Source organism: Aspergillus nidulans, chromosome II, assembly GCF_000011425.1.
Source record: "Aspergillus nidulans FGSC A4 chromosome II".
Lineage (NCBI taxonomy): Eukaryota > Fungi > Ascomycota > Eurotiomycetes > Eurotiales > Aspergillaceae > Aspergillus > Aspergillus nidulans.
Genome location: NC_066258.1, coordinates 477073 through 493480, shown reverse-complemented (window position 1 = coordinate 493480; position 16408 = coordinate 477073). Strand labels below are relative to the sequence as shown.

General features: G+C 51.5%; 5 protein-coding genes across 5 annotated transcripts, besides 1 other annotated feature; 3 read left to right on the top strand and 2 right to left on the bottom strand.

The window, feature by feature from the left end:
- Positions 1 to 16408: part of a sequence feature (contig 1.138 895..39791(1)) that runs on past the window's edge.
- On the top strand, positions 2679 to 5400 carry ANIA_08010 (glycogen (starch) synthase). Its single transcript, XM_676187.2, has 4 exons — positions 2679 to 3427; positions 3476 to 4838; positions 4890 to 5085; positions 5134 to 5400. Exons 1-4 carry the CDS (start codon positions 2972 to 2974, stop codon positions 5252 to 5254), a joined length of 2136 nt encoding a protein of 711 aa, XP_681279.1. The 5' UTR covers positions 2679 to 2971; the 3' UTR covers positions 5255 to 5400.
- On the top strand, positions 5684 to 7255 carry ANIA_08009 (4-amino-5-hydroxymethyl-2-methylpyrimidine phosphate synthase). Its single transcript, XM_676186.2, has 3 exons — positions 5684 to 6050; positions 6114 to 6285; positions 6332 to 7255. The coding sequence occupies exons 1-3, from the start codon at positions 6016 to 6018 to the stop codon at positions 7148 to 7150; spliced, it is 1026 nt and encodes a 341-aa protein (XP_681278.1). The 5' UTR covers positions 5684 to 6015; the 3' UTR covers positions 7151 to 7255.
- On the top strand, positions 7472 to 8890 carry ANIA_08008 (uncharacterized protein; the record flags this gene model as incomplete). The annotated part of the gene is made up of 1 exon (XM_676185.1): positions 7472 to 8890. The coding sequence occupies one exon, from the start codon at positions 7472 to 7474 to the stop codon at positions 8888 to 8890; it is 1419 nt and encodes a 472-aa protein (XP_681277.1).
- Positions 9320 to 11257, bottom strand: ANIA_08007 (protein abnC). Its single transcript, XM_676184.2, has 3 exons — positions 10970 to 11257; positions 9985 to 10464; positions 9320 to 9906 (listed from the first exon to the last, which is right to left on the bottom strand). The coding sequence occupies exons 1-3, from the start codon at positions 11225 to 11227 to the stop codon at positions 9682 to 9684; spliced, it is 963 nt and encodes a 320-aa protein (XP_681276.1). The 5' UTR covers positions 11228 to 11257; the 3' UTR covers positions 9320 to 9681.
- dewA (hydrophobin dewA) lies at positions 13094 to 13899 on the bottom strand. The gene is made up of 3 exons (XM_676183.2): positions 13538 to 13899; positions 13373 to 13446; positions 13094 to 13319 (listed from the first exon to the last, which is right to left on the bottom strand). Exons 1-3 carry the CDS (start codon positions 13824 to 13826, stop codon positions 13275 to 13277), a joined length of 408 nt encoding a protein of 135 aa, XP_681275.1. The 5' UTR covers positions 13827 to 13899; the 3' UTR covers positions 13094 to 13274.

Here is a 16408-nt window from a genome sequence, read left to right as displayed (position 1 = left end):
TTTTTTTTTAGTTTTCTGTGTTTTTTTTTTTTTTTTTTTGTTCTCTCTTTTTTTTTTTTTTTTTTTCTGACTAAACCGGAACAGCTCGATCAGCAATACATTGAGCGCTATCAGATCCGTGGCCCAAGCAGTGCATTCACCGATTGGCATGAATTCCAGATCACTCGCAACGACACGGCGCTCTTCACCGTTTACGACATTATCTCAGCCGATCTGCGCGCGGTCCGTGGGCCAGAGAGGGGCTGGATCTGGGACAGTGGCTTTGTGGAAGTCGACATTGAAACGAACAGAGTACTGTTTCAGTGGCGCGCTTCAAAGCATTTCAATTTCACTGATGTCGAGAAGCCGTCTGGCACTCCAGGCTGGAGTTACGGCAACCCCTGGGACTTCTTCCACCTCCACAGCATTGATAAAGACGCCAAGGGCAACTATCTCATATCGGCTCTTCACACCGACCACCTCACATACCTCGATGGCCGTACTGGCGAGATTATCTGGCGACTCGGCGGGAATCACACCGATTTTGACGATTTGTCCTCGGGAAGGGCCTCGACATTCGCCTGGCCACACGATGCGCACTTCCACGACGACAAAGCAGTGACGCTTTTAGATAATACGACTCCCGGAGACAAAGTCAATCGAGGCCTCATCATCGACGTGGACCAGTCGAACAGGAACGTTTCGCTGCGCAGCGAGTTTCGCGCATTCGGACACGCTGGGGTCACTCCAGAATCGCAACCTCAATCAGATGGCTCTGTCCAGGTTCTGGATAACGGACACGTCCTCGTTTCTTACGGCCGCAATGGCGCAGCGTGGACCGAGTTCAGCAAGATGGGTGTCCCCATGTGCCACACCCAGTTCGGCTCCATATCTAGCTTTGGCACCGGAAGCCCGGCCTCGTATCGCGTTAGGAAACATCCCTGGATAGGCAAACCGGACACGACACCGGCCTTTGAGATCAACGGGCACGAGGCAGCTGTTAGCTGGAATGGTGCGACGGAGGTCAGGAGCTGGGTCCTTGAGGGTGCACGAGTCGCACTTCCCATTCACAATACCAAGCCGGACGAATCCGAGCCCGACGATCATCCGAGCTCTGGCAAGACAGATTATTACTTCTCGGCCATCACTAAAGTCCCAAAAAGTGGGTTTGAAACCATCATCCACATACCGTTCCATACAAAACAACCGTACCTCCGCGTTCGCGCACTGGACAAGGAGGGCCAAATCATCGGCACGTCGGCTGTCCTCCCCTTCAATGCGACAATAGTCCACTCAAACAATCCACCTCCGCAATCTAGCGATGCCGAAACAGATCATTTCGAAGTCATCTTCTTCGCGATTTGCTGCGCGGCAATCGGACTCGGTGCCTGCATCTACTTCTTCGGCCGTCGCTGTTGGGCAATTTGTCTCCGGAGCTGTCGATGTGTCCGGCTGCGCCGGTATCGCTACTTGTATCCCGGTCACCGGGGCGAGGACGAGGAAGACAACTGGGAGGACTACTACGGGAACGAGGGACGCGAGGTTGGCTTACACATTGCAAGTGATACGGAGAGTGATGATAGCGATGTTGAGATCTCGGACCTGGATAATCCGCGACTGTCGCCGGCTTTGCTATCTCCAGATTTCCTATATCCAGGCATGAGCAATCGCCCAAGTTGGCAGAACTCACTAGCTAGTCCTGGTAGCAGCACTGGTAGGCCGGGGCTCGTGAGAACCCCGAGTACGCATAGTAATATGAGTTTGCGCGAGAAGCAGCACTAGCTTGCTGCCCGCTCCCAAGTTGATTTCGTTTTCGGAGTCAGGCGTAGAATGTAAGAGATGTATATGAACTCCACCAGACTTCATCATGCGCTCATTGCTTTATACTATTACCCATGCTGGATTGCGCGCAGTTCGCAAAGTCTGTGGCTATGCATATCTGGCTGCATAATATCGAAGTACGAAGCAAGTGGCAGGGTGATTTTCCAATTGGCCTGCCTGGCTTGCACTATCCATCGCCGGGCGTTTTCAAGCTTGGTATCTGGACGCTTGAAGACAGTAATCCCAGTTGCCAGTTTCCCAGTAATGATCCTCAGCAGTAGTGATCTTCAATGGTGTGGTGTGAAGGAGCGTGTACTGATTGGTTTTACTTGACAGGTGGGACTGGAGACATGACGTCACGGCTATAGAGCTTCCCCAGACATCGTGGAGGGCGTCATGAAAGGTCACAGGAACTCAATTCGACACGAGAAACTCTCTATGAGAGTATGGTTTAGATTTCCGTATTTCTGCCGCTGTGGAACCGGTAACCAGCTTTGTAGACATTTGAAGTCCTCTCTATGCCGCGTCCCAACCGTAACCGTAGGTATGTGCTCAGATCCCAACGGTACGGAGCAAGGCCATCCGCCTGAGGTGCAACGCAACGCCGCCACGAAGAAAGCACGACAAGCACTCAATCCATTGCATTCATGTATGTAGGCTGATGGTCAACTGGTCGGGTGATCTAACCATTAACTATTGGGCAGCTCGAGGAGGGGTTGCTCTGCTATTCCCTCCAAGGTATCGTCACTGAGCCTTCCACAGCCAGGGTCTGGAGTCCGTGCAACCGCCTCTGCCGGATAAAGCCAGCTCCCCGTTTTCTTCTTCTCATTTCTTCTCTCAATTTTTGATCTTAGCAGAGTGTTTCTCAGTGATCGAGAGAAACGTTTCTATTTTTTTCTGGCTTACTTTTCGCCCCAAAGCAAGATTCTTGTCCAGGGCCAGGTTCCTCCCGTCTAGACCCAGCTACAAGCTCAGTTTCCCCGCCACCCAGTTTCGATTTCCCCCACACGCCTGGCCAAGGCAGCGCACTCCTGAACCTGCCTGTGTGCTCCTTTTTCACGAAGGGAACTTCTCACATTGACATCCCCTTCATTTTCCTCTCTTCTTTCAGTATCCTGGCCACATTGCCGCTGCGCAGCTTCATCGTTGCAGCTTCAGAAATACCGTCACCATGGCTGATGACCAAGACCCTCCAAGGCGCGATGTCCGCAACCATATGCTCTTCGAGATCGCGACTGAAGTTGCCAATCGCGTTGGCGGTATCTACTCGGTGCTTAAGTCCAAAGCCCCCGTCACTACCGCCGAGTATGGCGAGCGCTACACTCTGATCGGGCCTTTGAACCGCAATTCTGCAGCTGTGGAGGTCGAGGAGCTCACACCGTCTAGTCCTGCGATGAAAGAGACGATGCAGTCGATGAAGGAGCGCGGCATTGAAATGGTCTACGGTCGCTGGCTCATTGAGGGTGCGCCGCGTGTGCTTCTCATAGACACCGGCACCGGATACAAATACTTGGACGAATGGAAGGGTGATCTGTGGAATACTGCCGGTATTCCTTCCCCTGCTTCGGATCATGAGACGAATGAGGCGATTGTTTTTGGATATTTGGTGGCATGGTTCTTGGGCGAGGTACATACTCTTTGCAACTAATTGGCTCCAACTACTAACCTGGAGCAGTATATTGCTCACGAGCGCCGTCGTGCAGTTGTTGCTCACTTCCACGAGTGGCTCGCGGGTGTCGCTCTTCCTTTGACCAAGAAAAGGCATATGGACCTAACAACTATTTTTACAACTCACGCGACACTACTCGGTCGATATCTCTGTGCGGGTTCGGTTGACTTTTACAATAATCTGCAGTACTTTGACGTGGATGCGGAGGCTGGTAAACGAGGCATCTACCATCGATACTGTATAGAACGAGCCGCTGCACACTCGGCGGATGTGTTCACCACCGTCTCCCACATCACTGCTTTTGAGAGTGAGCATCTCCTCAAGCGGAAACCAGACGGTGTGCTGCCCAACGGATTGAATGTCAAGAAGTTCTCGGCGGTTCATGAGTTCCAAAACCTGCACTCCCAGTCAAAAGAGAAGATCAATGAATTTGTCAGAGGGCATTTCTATGGACACAATGACTTTGATTTTGACGATACTCTTTACGTATTTACATCCGGTCGGTACGAATTTCGCAACAAGGGTGTTGACATGTTTATCGAAGGGCTGGCGCGTCTCAATCATCGTCTCAAGTCCAGCGGATCGAAGACCACGGTTGTAGCATTCATCATCATGCCAGCGCAGACCTCGTCACTCACTGTCGAGTCACTAAAAGGCCAAGCGGTTGTCAAGTCGCTTCGCGACACGATTCATATGATCGAGCAAGGCATTGGAAAGCGCATGTACGAGCGGTGTCTAGCCTGGAAGGAGGGTGACAATATGCCGGATGAGAAAGACCTTATCACCAGCCAAGACCGCGTCCTCCTGCGACGTAGGCTTTTCGCCATGAAACGTCATACTCTTCCTCCAATCGTTACTCATAACATGATCAATGACTCCGAGGATCCGATCCTTAACCAGATCCGGCGTGTCCAGCTCTTCAATCAATCTTCTGATCGCGTCAAAATCGTTTTCCATCCAGAATTCCTCAACTCATCTAACCCAGTGTTGCCTTTGGACTACGATGACTTTGTTCGTGGTACACACCTTGGAGTCTTCCCGTCTTACTATGAGCCCTGGGGTTACACTCCCGCGGAATGTACAGTCATGGGAGTTCCCAGCATTACAACCAATCTCTCGGGCTTCGGATGCTATATGGAGGAGCTTATTGAGAACTCCTCGGACTACGGCATTTATATTGTGGACCGCCGGATGAAGGGCGTAGACGATTCAGTCAACCAGCTGACCGATTTCATGTACAACTTCACCCTCAAGAGCCGACGGCAACGCATCAACCAGCGTAACCGTACGGAACGTCTCAGCGACCTGCTGGACTGGAAGCGCATGGGCTTGGAATATGTCAAAGCTCGGCAGTTGGCTCTTCGACGAGGTATTTCTCGCAGCCCGGGTTATTCTTTGTTTGCTTACTGACTACGTGCAGCATACCCCTCGTCTTTCGACAACCAGGAAGATTACTTTGACGTTATTGGCGGGACAGAGCAGAAGATATCGCGACCATTGTCGGTTCCCGGATCACCACGCGATCGCTCTGGTATGATGACACCCGGTGATTTCGCATCACTGCAAGAAGTCAAGGAGGGTCTCTCGACCGAAGACTATGTTGCATGGCGCCTTCCGTAAGTCCTGCACATCTACCTAGGAAGCTCGAGCTAATTCAGCATCAGAACAAGCGAGGAAGATGATGCGGAAGACCACTTTTACCCTCTCACCCTTCGGACGAAGAAGTCCGACCGACCGTCTTCACCTCTTGACCGGATATCCATAAACGGGGGTCAATCCAGCTAGCATGGAGTTTATTCTTTGTTCGCACTCGCATGTTAGCATACTTGTAATGTCCTGTCTGTTCATATTGCTTCGAACAAAGCTGGAGTTCCAGCCTAGTACATTTGTTTTTATATGCCTCAAATTATACTATCCATTGTTCATCACTTGCAGATCCACAACCAAGCTTAAAGGAAGCTCCAGCACACACGTCTGAAAACTTACCGATATCGGGCTGGGCAGGCCACAGTCCCTGCACGTTGTCTTGTGATTGCGGATCGCAGTCTTCCGATTGAACCCGGCCAGCGAATGACGGTCCCTGAGTTTTTTAGCTCAGTGAGACGCGGTGATCGGCTTTTAGTGGTTGCTAACCTGTATGAAGTCAGCAGTGGGGTGACAGCGGGGTATTTATTGCTACCCCTCTTCCTCCTCTCTCCCTCCCAACTGCACACTTCTCAATCTTCACATTCAGAATCTCGATCAAGCCACCACCAATATTTCGATTGGTACGGAGCCATAATGTGACGGACTTTCGCTATGGGTTCAGACGGGTCAAGGTATCGTACAGATTATCCAAACAGTCACTGCATCCGCATGACAGGTGTTCGGCCGGGGTCAAACCCGGTCGTTCTGAGATTATACTGTCATAACTTGATCTAGATAATACTAGCGAAAGGACATGCGTTGCATTGATTGCCCCCTTTTTGAAAGGAAGAGAGCATAGTCTCTCATGCTGACAACTTCTAGTCACCCGATCTGATCCTATCTGATCGAAATTTGCCAAGATGTCTACTGACAAGATCACGTTCTTGACTAACTGGTACAGCTTGCTTTATATTTTTGTTTCCCTGCGAGAATAGTGCTAAGGTGTCGTTTTGCTTAGGCACGCGACCCCGTACCACGCCCCCCTGTACCTCGCCCAAAGCAAGGGATTCTTCAAGGAGGAAGGTCTCAAGGTTGCTCTACTCGAGCCCAACGACCCATCCGATGTCACCGAGATCATCGGCAGTGGCAAGGTTGACATGGGCTTCAAGGCCATGATTCACACTCTTGCTGTATGACAATCGCCATGGTTCAATGAACATGACTAACCTGCTGCAGGCCAAAGCCCGCAACTTCCCCGTGACATCTATTGGCTCCCTCCTCGACGAGCCGTTCACTGGAGTTGTCTACCTGAAGGACAGCGGAATCACCGAAGACTTCCGCTCCCTGAAGGGCAAGAGGATTGGCTACGTCGGCGAATTCGGCAAGATCCAAATTGACGAACTCACCAAGTACTACGGCATGACTGCCGATGACTACACCGCCGTTCGCTGCGGTATGAACGTGACAAAGGCTATCATCAACGGCACCATCGACGCCGGTATCGGCCTCGAGAATGTGCAAATGGTCGAGCTCGCCGAGTGGCTCGCGTCGCAGAACCGTCCCCGTACAGACGTGCAGATGCTCCGCATTGACCAGCTCGCTGAGCTAGGATGCTGCTGCTTCTGCTCGATCCTGTACATTGCCAATGATGCTTTTATTGCCGCGAACCCTGAAAAGGTTAAGAAGTTCATGAACGCCGTTAAGCGTGCCACTGACTATGTCCTTGCTGAGCCGGCGAAGGCGTACGAGGAGTACGTTGACATGAAGCCCATCATGGGAACTCCTGTCAACAGAAAGATCTTTGAGCGCTCGTTTGCGTACTTTAGCCGCGACTTGAAGAACGTTCAGCGCGACTGGAACAAGGTTACGAACTACGGCAAGCGGTTGGGAATCTTGGATGCCGAGTTCGTGCCGAACTACACGAACGAGTACCTTTCTTGGACTCTGGACAAGGATTCGACTGATCCGCTCGGTGATCAGAAGCGGATGGCCAAATTGCAGGAGCAGGTTGCTGCTGAAGGCGGTTTTCACCGGCTGGAGGTGGCTTCTGCCTAGAAGCTTTAGTATGAAGGCTGCCTAAGTCGATCAGCCAGCAAGCAGTGCATAGTTTGTCGTAGTCACTCTTTAAGTCAATAATTATCATGATTATGCTTTTGATTCAAACTTCCATTCGGCATATAGGGATCACCATCTCGTATAGTGAGCAGCTGTTCTAGTTTAGATCCATTGAGTCATTGGACACAGCCTCAGCTGCCTATTTCATGACAAGGTGTCCAAATGATAGGCATCACCATTCAAGCTGATATAGACCCTCGCTATAGCATATTTAACTTTAATAGCGATATCCAATAGTCCTGTCCAAATTACAACGACATAATGACCACTCTCCTCTCCCTCCCAACAGAACTCCTCCTCTCCATCTTTGACCTCCTACCTCCTCCATCAAAACATGTCTTCTCTCTATCCTGCCGCTACCTCAACTATACCTTCGCACCTCTCTGCCCTTCCCTAGACACAAAAGCAATATTCTCCCTCCGCTCAGCCCTAGCCCGCGACGGCATCTCCTTCAAAGACCACGCCTACTGCGCTGGGTGTCGCACTATCCACAGGCACAAATACTTTGATACGGACGAACTCTCCCACTCCCCAGTCATCCGCAAATGTACAGCTACCCGGAAAAGCCTCTACATCGAGCCCGAACAATTCCTTAGCTACCAAGACGCAACTAACCAGGACTATTGGTTGCCACGGCCATATTCTAGCAATAGCAAACCGCCGCGGCTGAACTCAGGCTCCATCGTCCGGTTTGGACGCAAGGAACCAATAAATGACCGGGAATTCGCCGTCTGCGCCTCGTACGAGATCCTGTCACTCCCCGACATTGGTTCCGACTCAACCCCGAATGAGAAGGGCTCCGACTTCGATCTTAGAGTAAGCAGGGCCGAAATTGCGCGGATCCTGCGCGGGTTCGACATTCCCACATGTCCGCATACGAGGCTAGGTGATAACTTAGTTATCAAAAGTTATTGCGAGTCTGTTTCCAGATCGAGGAATAGGAACGATACGCCTTCAATTGAGGAATTGAGGGAGGAATATCGCCGCAAGATGGGACAGAAAGAATTTGATGATGCTACTGCAGATTATATCCTCAGGATATGGAAGGATGACAAGGCGAATGCTTGCTGCCAGTTCCCTGGGTGCAAGACGACCTTCCGGTGGGAATGTCGGTCGAGCCCGAGAAAAGACGGATGGAAGACAATCCTTCTCCATGTAAAGCGATATTTGGGCTATCTACCCGCGCCATCGGATCTGCACTGGATGGCGCAGCTTGTTACGGTGCCCGATGAAGACCAGCTTAAAAAGTATTGGAATGAATGCTTCGAATGGAGGGATGTGAACTTAGCAATCGAAGAGGTAAGGTATAAACGACTGCTTCTGGCTAGAGACCAGAGCGGGAAGATGGAATTGGGAAGAGCAGAAGAGGTTGAATTCGAGCTGCTGCGGAGGGAGAATGATTATATGAGGCATCCGCATCGCAAGAGGCATATGGGGTCTGTACTTGGGAAACTAGGGGCTGGGGAGACATCGCATACGAGGCTTTCGCTTCTGATGCCGAGATATCGTCAGGCGGAGGAAGAAGTAGAGGGGGACCTATATAGGCCGCTGCATTCGGCTGAGACTCTTGAAATCTTGGAAAAGGAAGACTTTAAAAATAAGTACAAGAGCATGCGCGGATTCGGCTCTTATCAGACGATGTGGATTGAGAACCTCTTTCGATCTGCGCGCAGTGGTTGATTGAAGATGGACTGAGGCTTAGTGAGAATGGGACATCCTTTCCTGATAGTGAGTCCAGTCGCAGGCCTGGAAAGTTGGCACATGCTGGACAAAACCCCAATCTTACTCAGATTAGATTTGTAGTTAGCAGCCAGTAGGAGCCAAGATAACCTACATACCGTGCTTCTAGGGCTCATACCCTGAATCATGATATCAGCTCATTCCCAGTCCTTTTCTTTTAACCAGCGCTTAGTGAGGTACGCCTCTTTCCTTCCCTTAGTGTTTCCTTATATGGAGGCACTTGGGATAAAGCAGTACATATTAGCGCAGACAGACATTCCCATCAGCACGAGTGCTCAAGCCCTAACCCCTACAATATGATGATCGTAAGAACGAGTCATCTTCGCTCAACTAGATAATGCTATCACTGATTAAGTGTAGACATGAATGCCACGCGGTGCCGAACTCGCTGAGCCGGTTCATTAAAGCCAATATTTGACGGACGACTGCCCGTCCCTGGAATACGGCCTAGCCATTACTTCAGAGAGCAGCGGCATTGAGGGGGCTCTTAACTATGTACACGAGTGATGCGATGCAATGCAACGAAATATCAACAGCAGTACAGATAAGTACAATATGTACTCGGGTTTGTAGTATGAACAATATAGGTAGGTGGGTACGGGTATCAAAACCTCACTCACTCACGCAGTTCTGTCCATCCCGGATATAAGCAGAAACAAAATAGATATTTGCATAACCATACCAGCCCCCTCAAGCCAAATATACCTCAATAGGGTGATAAAGAACGGCCGTTAGACACTCGGCCACCCGTCCGCCCACTGCAGCACGTTCCACCCGAACTGGTACTGGCCCGTCGAGAGGCCAATGTCGGGATTCGCATAGTGGTAGTACAGCACCCAGCCGCGGGTCCTGTCTTCGAAGACGCCCTGGCCGCCGGGTCCGTATACGTTGCCGTGCGAAGCGAGGATTGTCGTGCCTCCGTTGTCGGTCAGGCAGGAACGGCCGCTCTTGTCGACCTGCGCAGCGAGAACGATTAGCGACTCCGTTTCAGAAGAAAACAAAGGATAGAAAAGAAAAGGATAGGAGATACATACAAAATCACCGGTGCCACTCGCACTCCGACAGACGACAATACGATACTCCTCGCCCGTCGCCGGCGGATTCGTATCGTAGCTGCCTGCCCGCCCACTCGAGAAGGTCAAATAGTACCAACCCCGTCTATAAAACACAAAGCCCGCCTCGATCGCATGGTTGCCCGAGCTATTATATGCGATCTGGGTCGGGGTCGCCCCGTCCGCAAGGCTCAGCGGGCCTGCGAGCGGGAGCTGGTGGATGCCGTTCCAGTACGAGCCGAATGTGAGGATTGGCGAGCCGCCGATCGACGCCCAGTTGGCGTCGATGGCGTTGTAGTTTCCGCCAGCTTGGGATCTGAAGAGGGCGCCGTGGTCGGTCCAGTTAGGCTGCAGGTTTGGGCTGGTTGCGACGCCAATGACACTGTCGCGGGAGCCAAGCGTTGAGACGGAATAGTACATGTAGTAGAGATTTGTGGAGGCTTCATAGTGGATGTCTGGGGCCTGTGTTTACATCATACTATCAGCATATCGTCCAAGAGATCCATGGTCCCAATAGCAAGGGTGGGATGTCGATCTTTCTGATCGTGCGGGGATGCAATAATGCATGGGGCCGGGGTATGCTGGCTAGGTCGGGCTGGGGTATCGAGTTAGGGCTACCACTGCCACTAACAATCGCCGGCCCAGTCCCGCCGGTCATTCACAGGGCAAAAAGGAGAAAAGAAAGAAAGAAGAAAAGAAAGAAGAAAAAGAGAAAAAGAGAAAAAAAAAAAAAAAAAAGGAAAAAAAGAAATAAAAAGGAAAAAAAAGAGAAAAAAAAAAGAAAATCCAAATGAATGGAGGGGATGAAGAAGAAAGAGAGAAAAGAGAAAACAGAGAGGACGAATAAAGAGAGAAAGTCAAAACCACTCTAGGCAGGGACATGTCGATTGAGCCTGTTTGTCCAAGGTAAAGCACGGCCAAGAGCACTGGCAGACAGTCGCAGACGTAAACGAGCAGTGGCACCTACCCATAAATTGGTGCTCCCAGCATGATCGACAACCGATCCCCCCGGCAAAGCCTCCCCCACAGCCTCCCAGGGCCCCTCGAGGTTATCGGACGCATGGATCTGGATGCCGCCGCCGGTCGAGAAGCGGTAATACCGGCCGTCTGAGACGCGCTGGTAGAAGCCCGGGTCATGGCCCCAGCAGTCGCCGGAGCAGGCGCCCGGGTTGGAGTACTGGGCAAGACTGCCTGACAGCAGGAAGAGGGAGAGGGCCAGTTTCATTGTCGCTCACTGACCGGTACGGCAGTCATACAAATTCGACCGGGAGTCAAGACTATGAGAGGGAATAGATATTATAAGTTCCAGGTGAGGAAGACGAGCGCGATGACTGGAATGAAGGACGGACGGGGTGAATGGAATGGGCATTCTTATACATGTCGAATTTCCGTGCTGGCCCTTGGCCTTGGCCTTTGTCTCCAGCATTCGCCATTTTAGCCAGTCTGTTGAGGTCACGCAAGGGAGGAGTCTAGCAGGCTAGCTAGTATAGTCCCGGTCCAAGACTCCAAATTGACTAACAAAGCTTCCAAAGTCATTATTCACTGCTCTGCAGGGATGCAAGTGACGTGTCACAAGACTCCGGATAATGTGATCACTGTTCCCTATTTTATTTATTTTTTCCGGCCAGGAGGATGAGGATACTTCATAGAGTCTACGGTATCATAGAAGAAGATCGTCATCGGGCGATCGGCTGCGGCTGTCTTGTCGTCCAGTCCAAGGTCTGCGCCCAGACAGGGATGCGACTATCCATCCCTCTTTGAGGCCACTATCAGCCATGCGCTCTGATGCCACTCTTCTGCGGTCTTCGGCGCTGCTGCTGCCCTTCATGGTGCCTGACTCAGTGTGCGCTCTGCTTGTCTGCGCCCGATGTCACACTGCCTTGTCTTGAGTCTGTCCTACCGGGTTGCGCTGCATCTGCCTCCTATAGGCAGGCAGTCCTGAAGTCCTGAACCCTGCACTGTCAGGCACTAGGCCACGTCCTGCACCTCGGCGTCGCCTTCCGCCCGGCCTAGTCCTCTTGTCTGGGCTGACTTAATGCCCGCCCGACAGGCATTTTGACCCCGTAGCTGGGGCCACGTTTCTGTCTTCCGTGGTCGCGGTCGGTCGGGTCGGTCGCAAGCCCTAATCCGCTTCAGTGCCTCGGTGCTTCAGTGTTGAGTACTTCACGCTTGAGGCTTCAGTCACCGCCAGTGCCAGTCCAGCGGTCAACTGCCAGTCATACGGGGAGCGAGCCAGCTGATCTCAGAAGCAAATCCAGTAAATCCGATGGGCCGTGCTCGCACGGCTCACTAGTAGGTTAGCGGGGGATGCGCATCGAACTAAAGAGTCTAAGGTATTCTCCGAATCAGATGAGATATATTAGCTGCAGATCCTCTAACTGCTCTCAGTCTAGCATCCCCCGTCCACAAACAAATGGCCGGTCGCGTGGATCACGAAACTTAGCTGGCCAGCACACCATCGTCTTTACCGTCTCCCGTAGTCATCTGCAGGTATATAGCCCAGTAGTGAGAGCTTTAGAAAACGAGAACGTCTGCCCGAGCCCGGCTCGGGCTCGGGCAGACGCGGGATACTGCATGGAGATTCGACTCGAGCAAAACGACAGTCAACGACAGTCCAGCAATCACGCACTGGCCGCATGACATCGATATGAACATGGCATGGCAAACGCATCAACTGCGGTCAGCAAGCAAGTAAGCAACTGCATAAGTACGCCATGGCAACACGCCCAGTTCTTATTCGACCCCAATAAACTTTCCACCTGAAAATAAGCAAGGCTCGTGGCATAGCGGTGGCAGCGCTATCGCATTACCCCACACTTTCCACACTTCCCACTTCCTGCTCGCGATAGGAGAGCTGAGCGATGGGGGGCCGTACGGGCTGCAATGATGAGGTCATACAAGGCTTGGAAGGTGCACGATGAGCGATTTGGGGCTCAGATGGAGTAAGAGGGGGCCTATCTGATTGGTAGTTGGTGTTTGAGTGTTGGTTGCCAGTATGAGGGACTTGGAGGGAGGATATGGTTTAACTATGATAGTCTACTATAGGCTGGTAGGCTGGTATGCACCGCAAGCGAAAAATCAGAACAAATCAGGAAACAAATCCGAACAACACCAATTATTATTATTATATTAGTACTATAGTACTAACGTACTGATTACTACTATTCGTGTTGCATCAACGGCAAGAACTAAGACCCATTCTCGACTTTTTGAGCCCGTCTGTTCTCTCCAAGATACCTAGGAGCGTCCAGACAGCGACATCGGCAGCCGTCTTACTCAGCCTTGGTACCGGCGCCAGCGTTGTCGACGGCAACACACTGGAATATGTTAGTTTTGATCGCCTCACTTGTAGCAGATCTGAAAGACGTACGTTGGTGGTTCCCTCAGGGCAGCAAGCGACGATGTTCTTGCAGACGGGGCCTTCCTCAGTGTGGTCGACGAGAGCTGCACACATGCATCTATTAGCACACCATTTCTAGACCGTCGCTCGTCTTCCCTCAGCCTCTCCGGGAGCGACTGAGTGGGGATCACGTACCGAGCAGACCCAGCTGGTCAATCAAGCTCGCCTTGGCGCAGGCGCTGCCAGTGTTGCCCGAGAGCCCGTTGAGAAGGCCAGCACCGAGCAGACCGCTCAACAGACTGTCGTTGTTGGTCTCAGCGGGGGAGTTGCAGCAAGCGATCGAGCCGACATTGCAGGTGGTGCCTTCAGCCTGCTTGGCGAAGGCCGCCGAGGTGGCCAGCTTCGCGTTCTTTGCGGCAGAGGCCGGGAGGGCGGTTGCGGTGGCCGCGGCAGTGAAGGCGAGGAGAGAGACGATGAAGCGCATTTTGATGAGTTGAGTTGAGTTGGCTTTGAAAGCTTTGTTGCTGGATGATTGGATTGCTGAATTGCTGAATTGCTTGAGATGCTTGTGATGGAAGGCAGCTGATGAAGGGTGACTGGGCAGGTTTATATAGCTGAGGTTCGACCGATTTTGCTCTATATATTTGACGTTGACACCTACTTTCAGCAGAAGACTACAACTCTGAGATACTACAGTCTGCGTTCATGATCTCAATCTCGGATCCGAACTAATGCTACATCTCCTGGTCAGAAATCGTCGAGCCCGCAAGCGAACCTGACCTGACCGTACCGTGGTTTTTGTCCTGTCCTGACGAAGGCCGCAAGCAGCGCTCTAATGAGCCGTGGTTAGAGAAGTGTACCTGTGAGTACGCCACCTAGCTTGTTGCATTGTATGTGTCTGCAGGCGGGCAGGTAGGGTTTTCAACCAAAAAAAAAAAAAAAGAAAAAAATCAAAATCAATTGCGGTGCGATACTATGGAATGAGATATACCAGCCTCTATCAGAATGTCCTGTATCTATCCATGACCTGCGAAGAGCAGTTTGCAGCACAAATGTGTATGACCTATGCACTTCTACATCGATACAATTTCAGGTGAACATTCCAACCCCAGATATTGTCGCCGGATTAGGGCGCCTGCGCTGGGGACCCGCGTCTGTGTAGGCAACGTACCCACGAGGGAAGTCTGCTCCTGATCCACCCCTCGATGATCGGTAGAGGCCGATGACACTTTGATTCTGGCCCTCAAGGATTTGAGGGACGAACGCACAAGTCAGCTGTGAATTTATTTTATTTTATTTGATGTACCTGAGACGAACCATAACTACTCATTGGGCCGACGTTGCCCTGAGGCTACCGAATGCGGCCGATGCTACAAACCCCATCCATAGACTAGTCCAGCTGAAACAGAGAGATAAGGTACAGGAAACCAAATTTGATTCCGTACGGCTAAGCCGCTGTCGTCACTATTCGACCCCTTTAATCCACTTTTGCGACGAGAAGCATAGGCCGTTGTCAAAATCACGCAGTTACATACAGCGAACAACCACTAGCATCGCTCGCAGATATGCCCACATTTGTAGGCACGGATTGAGTGCTTGATGCAACCATATCGCTCGGGAAATAATTCCACGATCTCCGGCGTACGGCCGGACTCCGGTTTGAATGTGGTCCAGGCCAGGCGTTACATTCCTCAGGGCCCGTCCAAGCCGAACGTGCACCGCATCTGGAATTCCACTTTTTCATGTCTCACACATGTTCGTATTCAGGGTCTATGATGCTTCCAAGAGAAAAGTCTGTTTGTGGCGTTTGCGCTGAGAATTCTGTGGTTGGGCTCTGTTGAGGGTGATGGTATGCAGCATGTTTCGCCGCTCGACAATTCAATGGCTGAAGACGTAGCCGTAGGGTTTTGCCTAGAGCGTATTCTGCTTGAGTGGCCCAGATTCAGCTCAGAGGCGCAGTTCTTCCTCTGAATCTGATCGCTGCGGCGCCGCGTTTTGTTGGGAGCGGAAAAGCTGAGTGCGCCTTATATTAGGCCATTAAAGCCTTTCGCCTAAGCCTGAACGTTCTGAACCCGACAGCCGGCCTCTAATCGTCTTCTGGTTCCTTCTGAATGACTCTGAGCTACTGAATACACCAGCTGCTTAAATCAGCTTCGCCCGCGATCCAGAGAGAGCCCAGTACACGTTGTTTTTGAGGTCCCTACCCCAGATTTTCGCCCCAGATCAATACACGAAGTCAAAATACGCTTGATGTCGCAATCCCGCTCTGATATCGCGACGGGATATCTCCCCTAGAAGAGCCTCAGACACGTGGAGCACTAAGCACTGTGCGGTCGCCGGTCGGTATGATGATAATCGCGTAGCATTTTGCGCCATCGATAGGCCGAGCCCTTTAAGACGCGGATGACTGCCTACTTTCCATCCTTGCTACGCTGCCTGCATAGTCGAAGCCGTCTTTTTCTTGGTCTTCTCTCCGCACTAGACAATATGTTCCATTTCAGGGGGATGATGGCTTGCGGTCACTCTGGACGGAGCAGGCAGACAATGCCGTATCCAAAGTCGACTGAGCGTTGCTAACGACATGACAATCACATTAAACTGTGCGCACAGAAATAAGAGCGGTAGAGATAGCTGTTATACGGCCAAGGTCGGAAAAAGGAAAGGAACTCCGCTCTCATAAGCGTGGAGGGCGCCCTTTCGTATACCAAAAATACCCTGAAGACGTCCAGTAAGACAGATTACAGACCAGAATGCCTTAATAGGATCTTTTTTTCCCCCCTAAAATCTCTCCTACAACAAGTGCTATGTCACTACGTAGTCCGCCCGACATACAACCGATAGGTGCCGGTACTAAGATGCTCAGGTATGATAGTCAGTGCAGATGGCTAATATATGCGATTGCGCAGCTTATCGGCATTGTATTGATTCGTAAGGAAGACGGTGATGTGAGAGAGCATAGGCTTGATATTCCTACCGATATGAACGTACCTGCAGTGGCATGAATAGTGTAAGCCAACGACATGGACGCTTAAGCCCTGCCCCACAATTGGGGTAATCCCGGGTTCG

Excerpts from the sequence above, each read along its gene's own strand:
- dewA (XM_676183.2), bottom strand. The coding sequence starts at position 13,826 with ATGCGCTTCATCGTCTCTCTCCTCGCCTTCACTGCCGCGGCCACCGCA. Across the intron at positions 13,447-13,537 it reads TGACCAGCTGGGTCTGCTCG|CTCTCGTCGACCACACTGAG; the intron begins GTACGTGATCCC and ends GCATGTGTGCAG. Across the intron at positions 13,320-13,372 it reads GCCCTGAGGGAACCACCAAC|TGTGTTGCCGTCGACAACGC; the intron begins GTACGTCTTTCA and ends AACATATTCCAG.
- ANIA_08010 (XM_676187.2), top strand. The coding sequence starts at position 2,972 with ATGGCTGATGACCAAGACCCTCCAAGGCGCGATGTCCGCAACCATATG. Across the intron at positions 3,428-3,475 it reads TGGCATGGTTCTTGGGCGAG|TATATTGCTCACGAGCGCCG; the intron begins GTACATACTCTT and ends AACCTGGAGCAG. Across the intron at positions 5,086-5,133 it reads TATGTTGCATGGCGCCTTCC|AACAAGCGAGGAAGATGATG; the intron begins GTAAGTCCTGCA and ends ATTCAGCATCAG.
- ANIA_08009 (XM_676186.2), top strand. The coding sequence starts at position 6,016 with ATGTCTACTGACAAGATCACGTTCTTGACTAACTG. Across the intron at positions 6,051-6,113 it reads ATCACGTTCTTGACTAACTG|GCACGCGACCCCGTACCACG; the intron begins GTACAGCTTGCT and ends CGTTTTGCTTAG. Across the intron at positions 6,286-6,331 it reads CCATGATTCACACTCTTGCT|GCCAAAGCCCGCAACTTCCC; the intron begins GTATGACAATCG and ends AACCTGCTGCAG.
- ANIA_08007 (XM_676184.2), bottom strand. The coding sequence starts at position 11,227 with ATGAAACTGGCCCTCTCCCTCTTCCTGCTGTCAGGCAGTCTTGCCCAG. Across the intron at positions 10,465-10,969 it reads CTGGGAGCACCAATTTATGG|GCCCCAGACATCCACTATGA; the intron begins GTAGGTGCCACT and ends ATGTAAACACAG. Across the intron at positions 9,907-9,984 it reads CGAGTGGCACCGGTGATTTT|GTCGACAAGAGCGGCCGTTC; the intron begins GTATGTATCTCC and ends CTCGCTGCGCAG.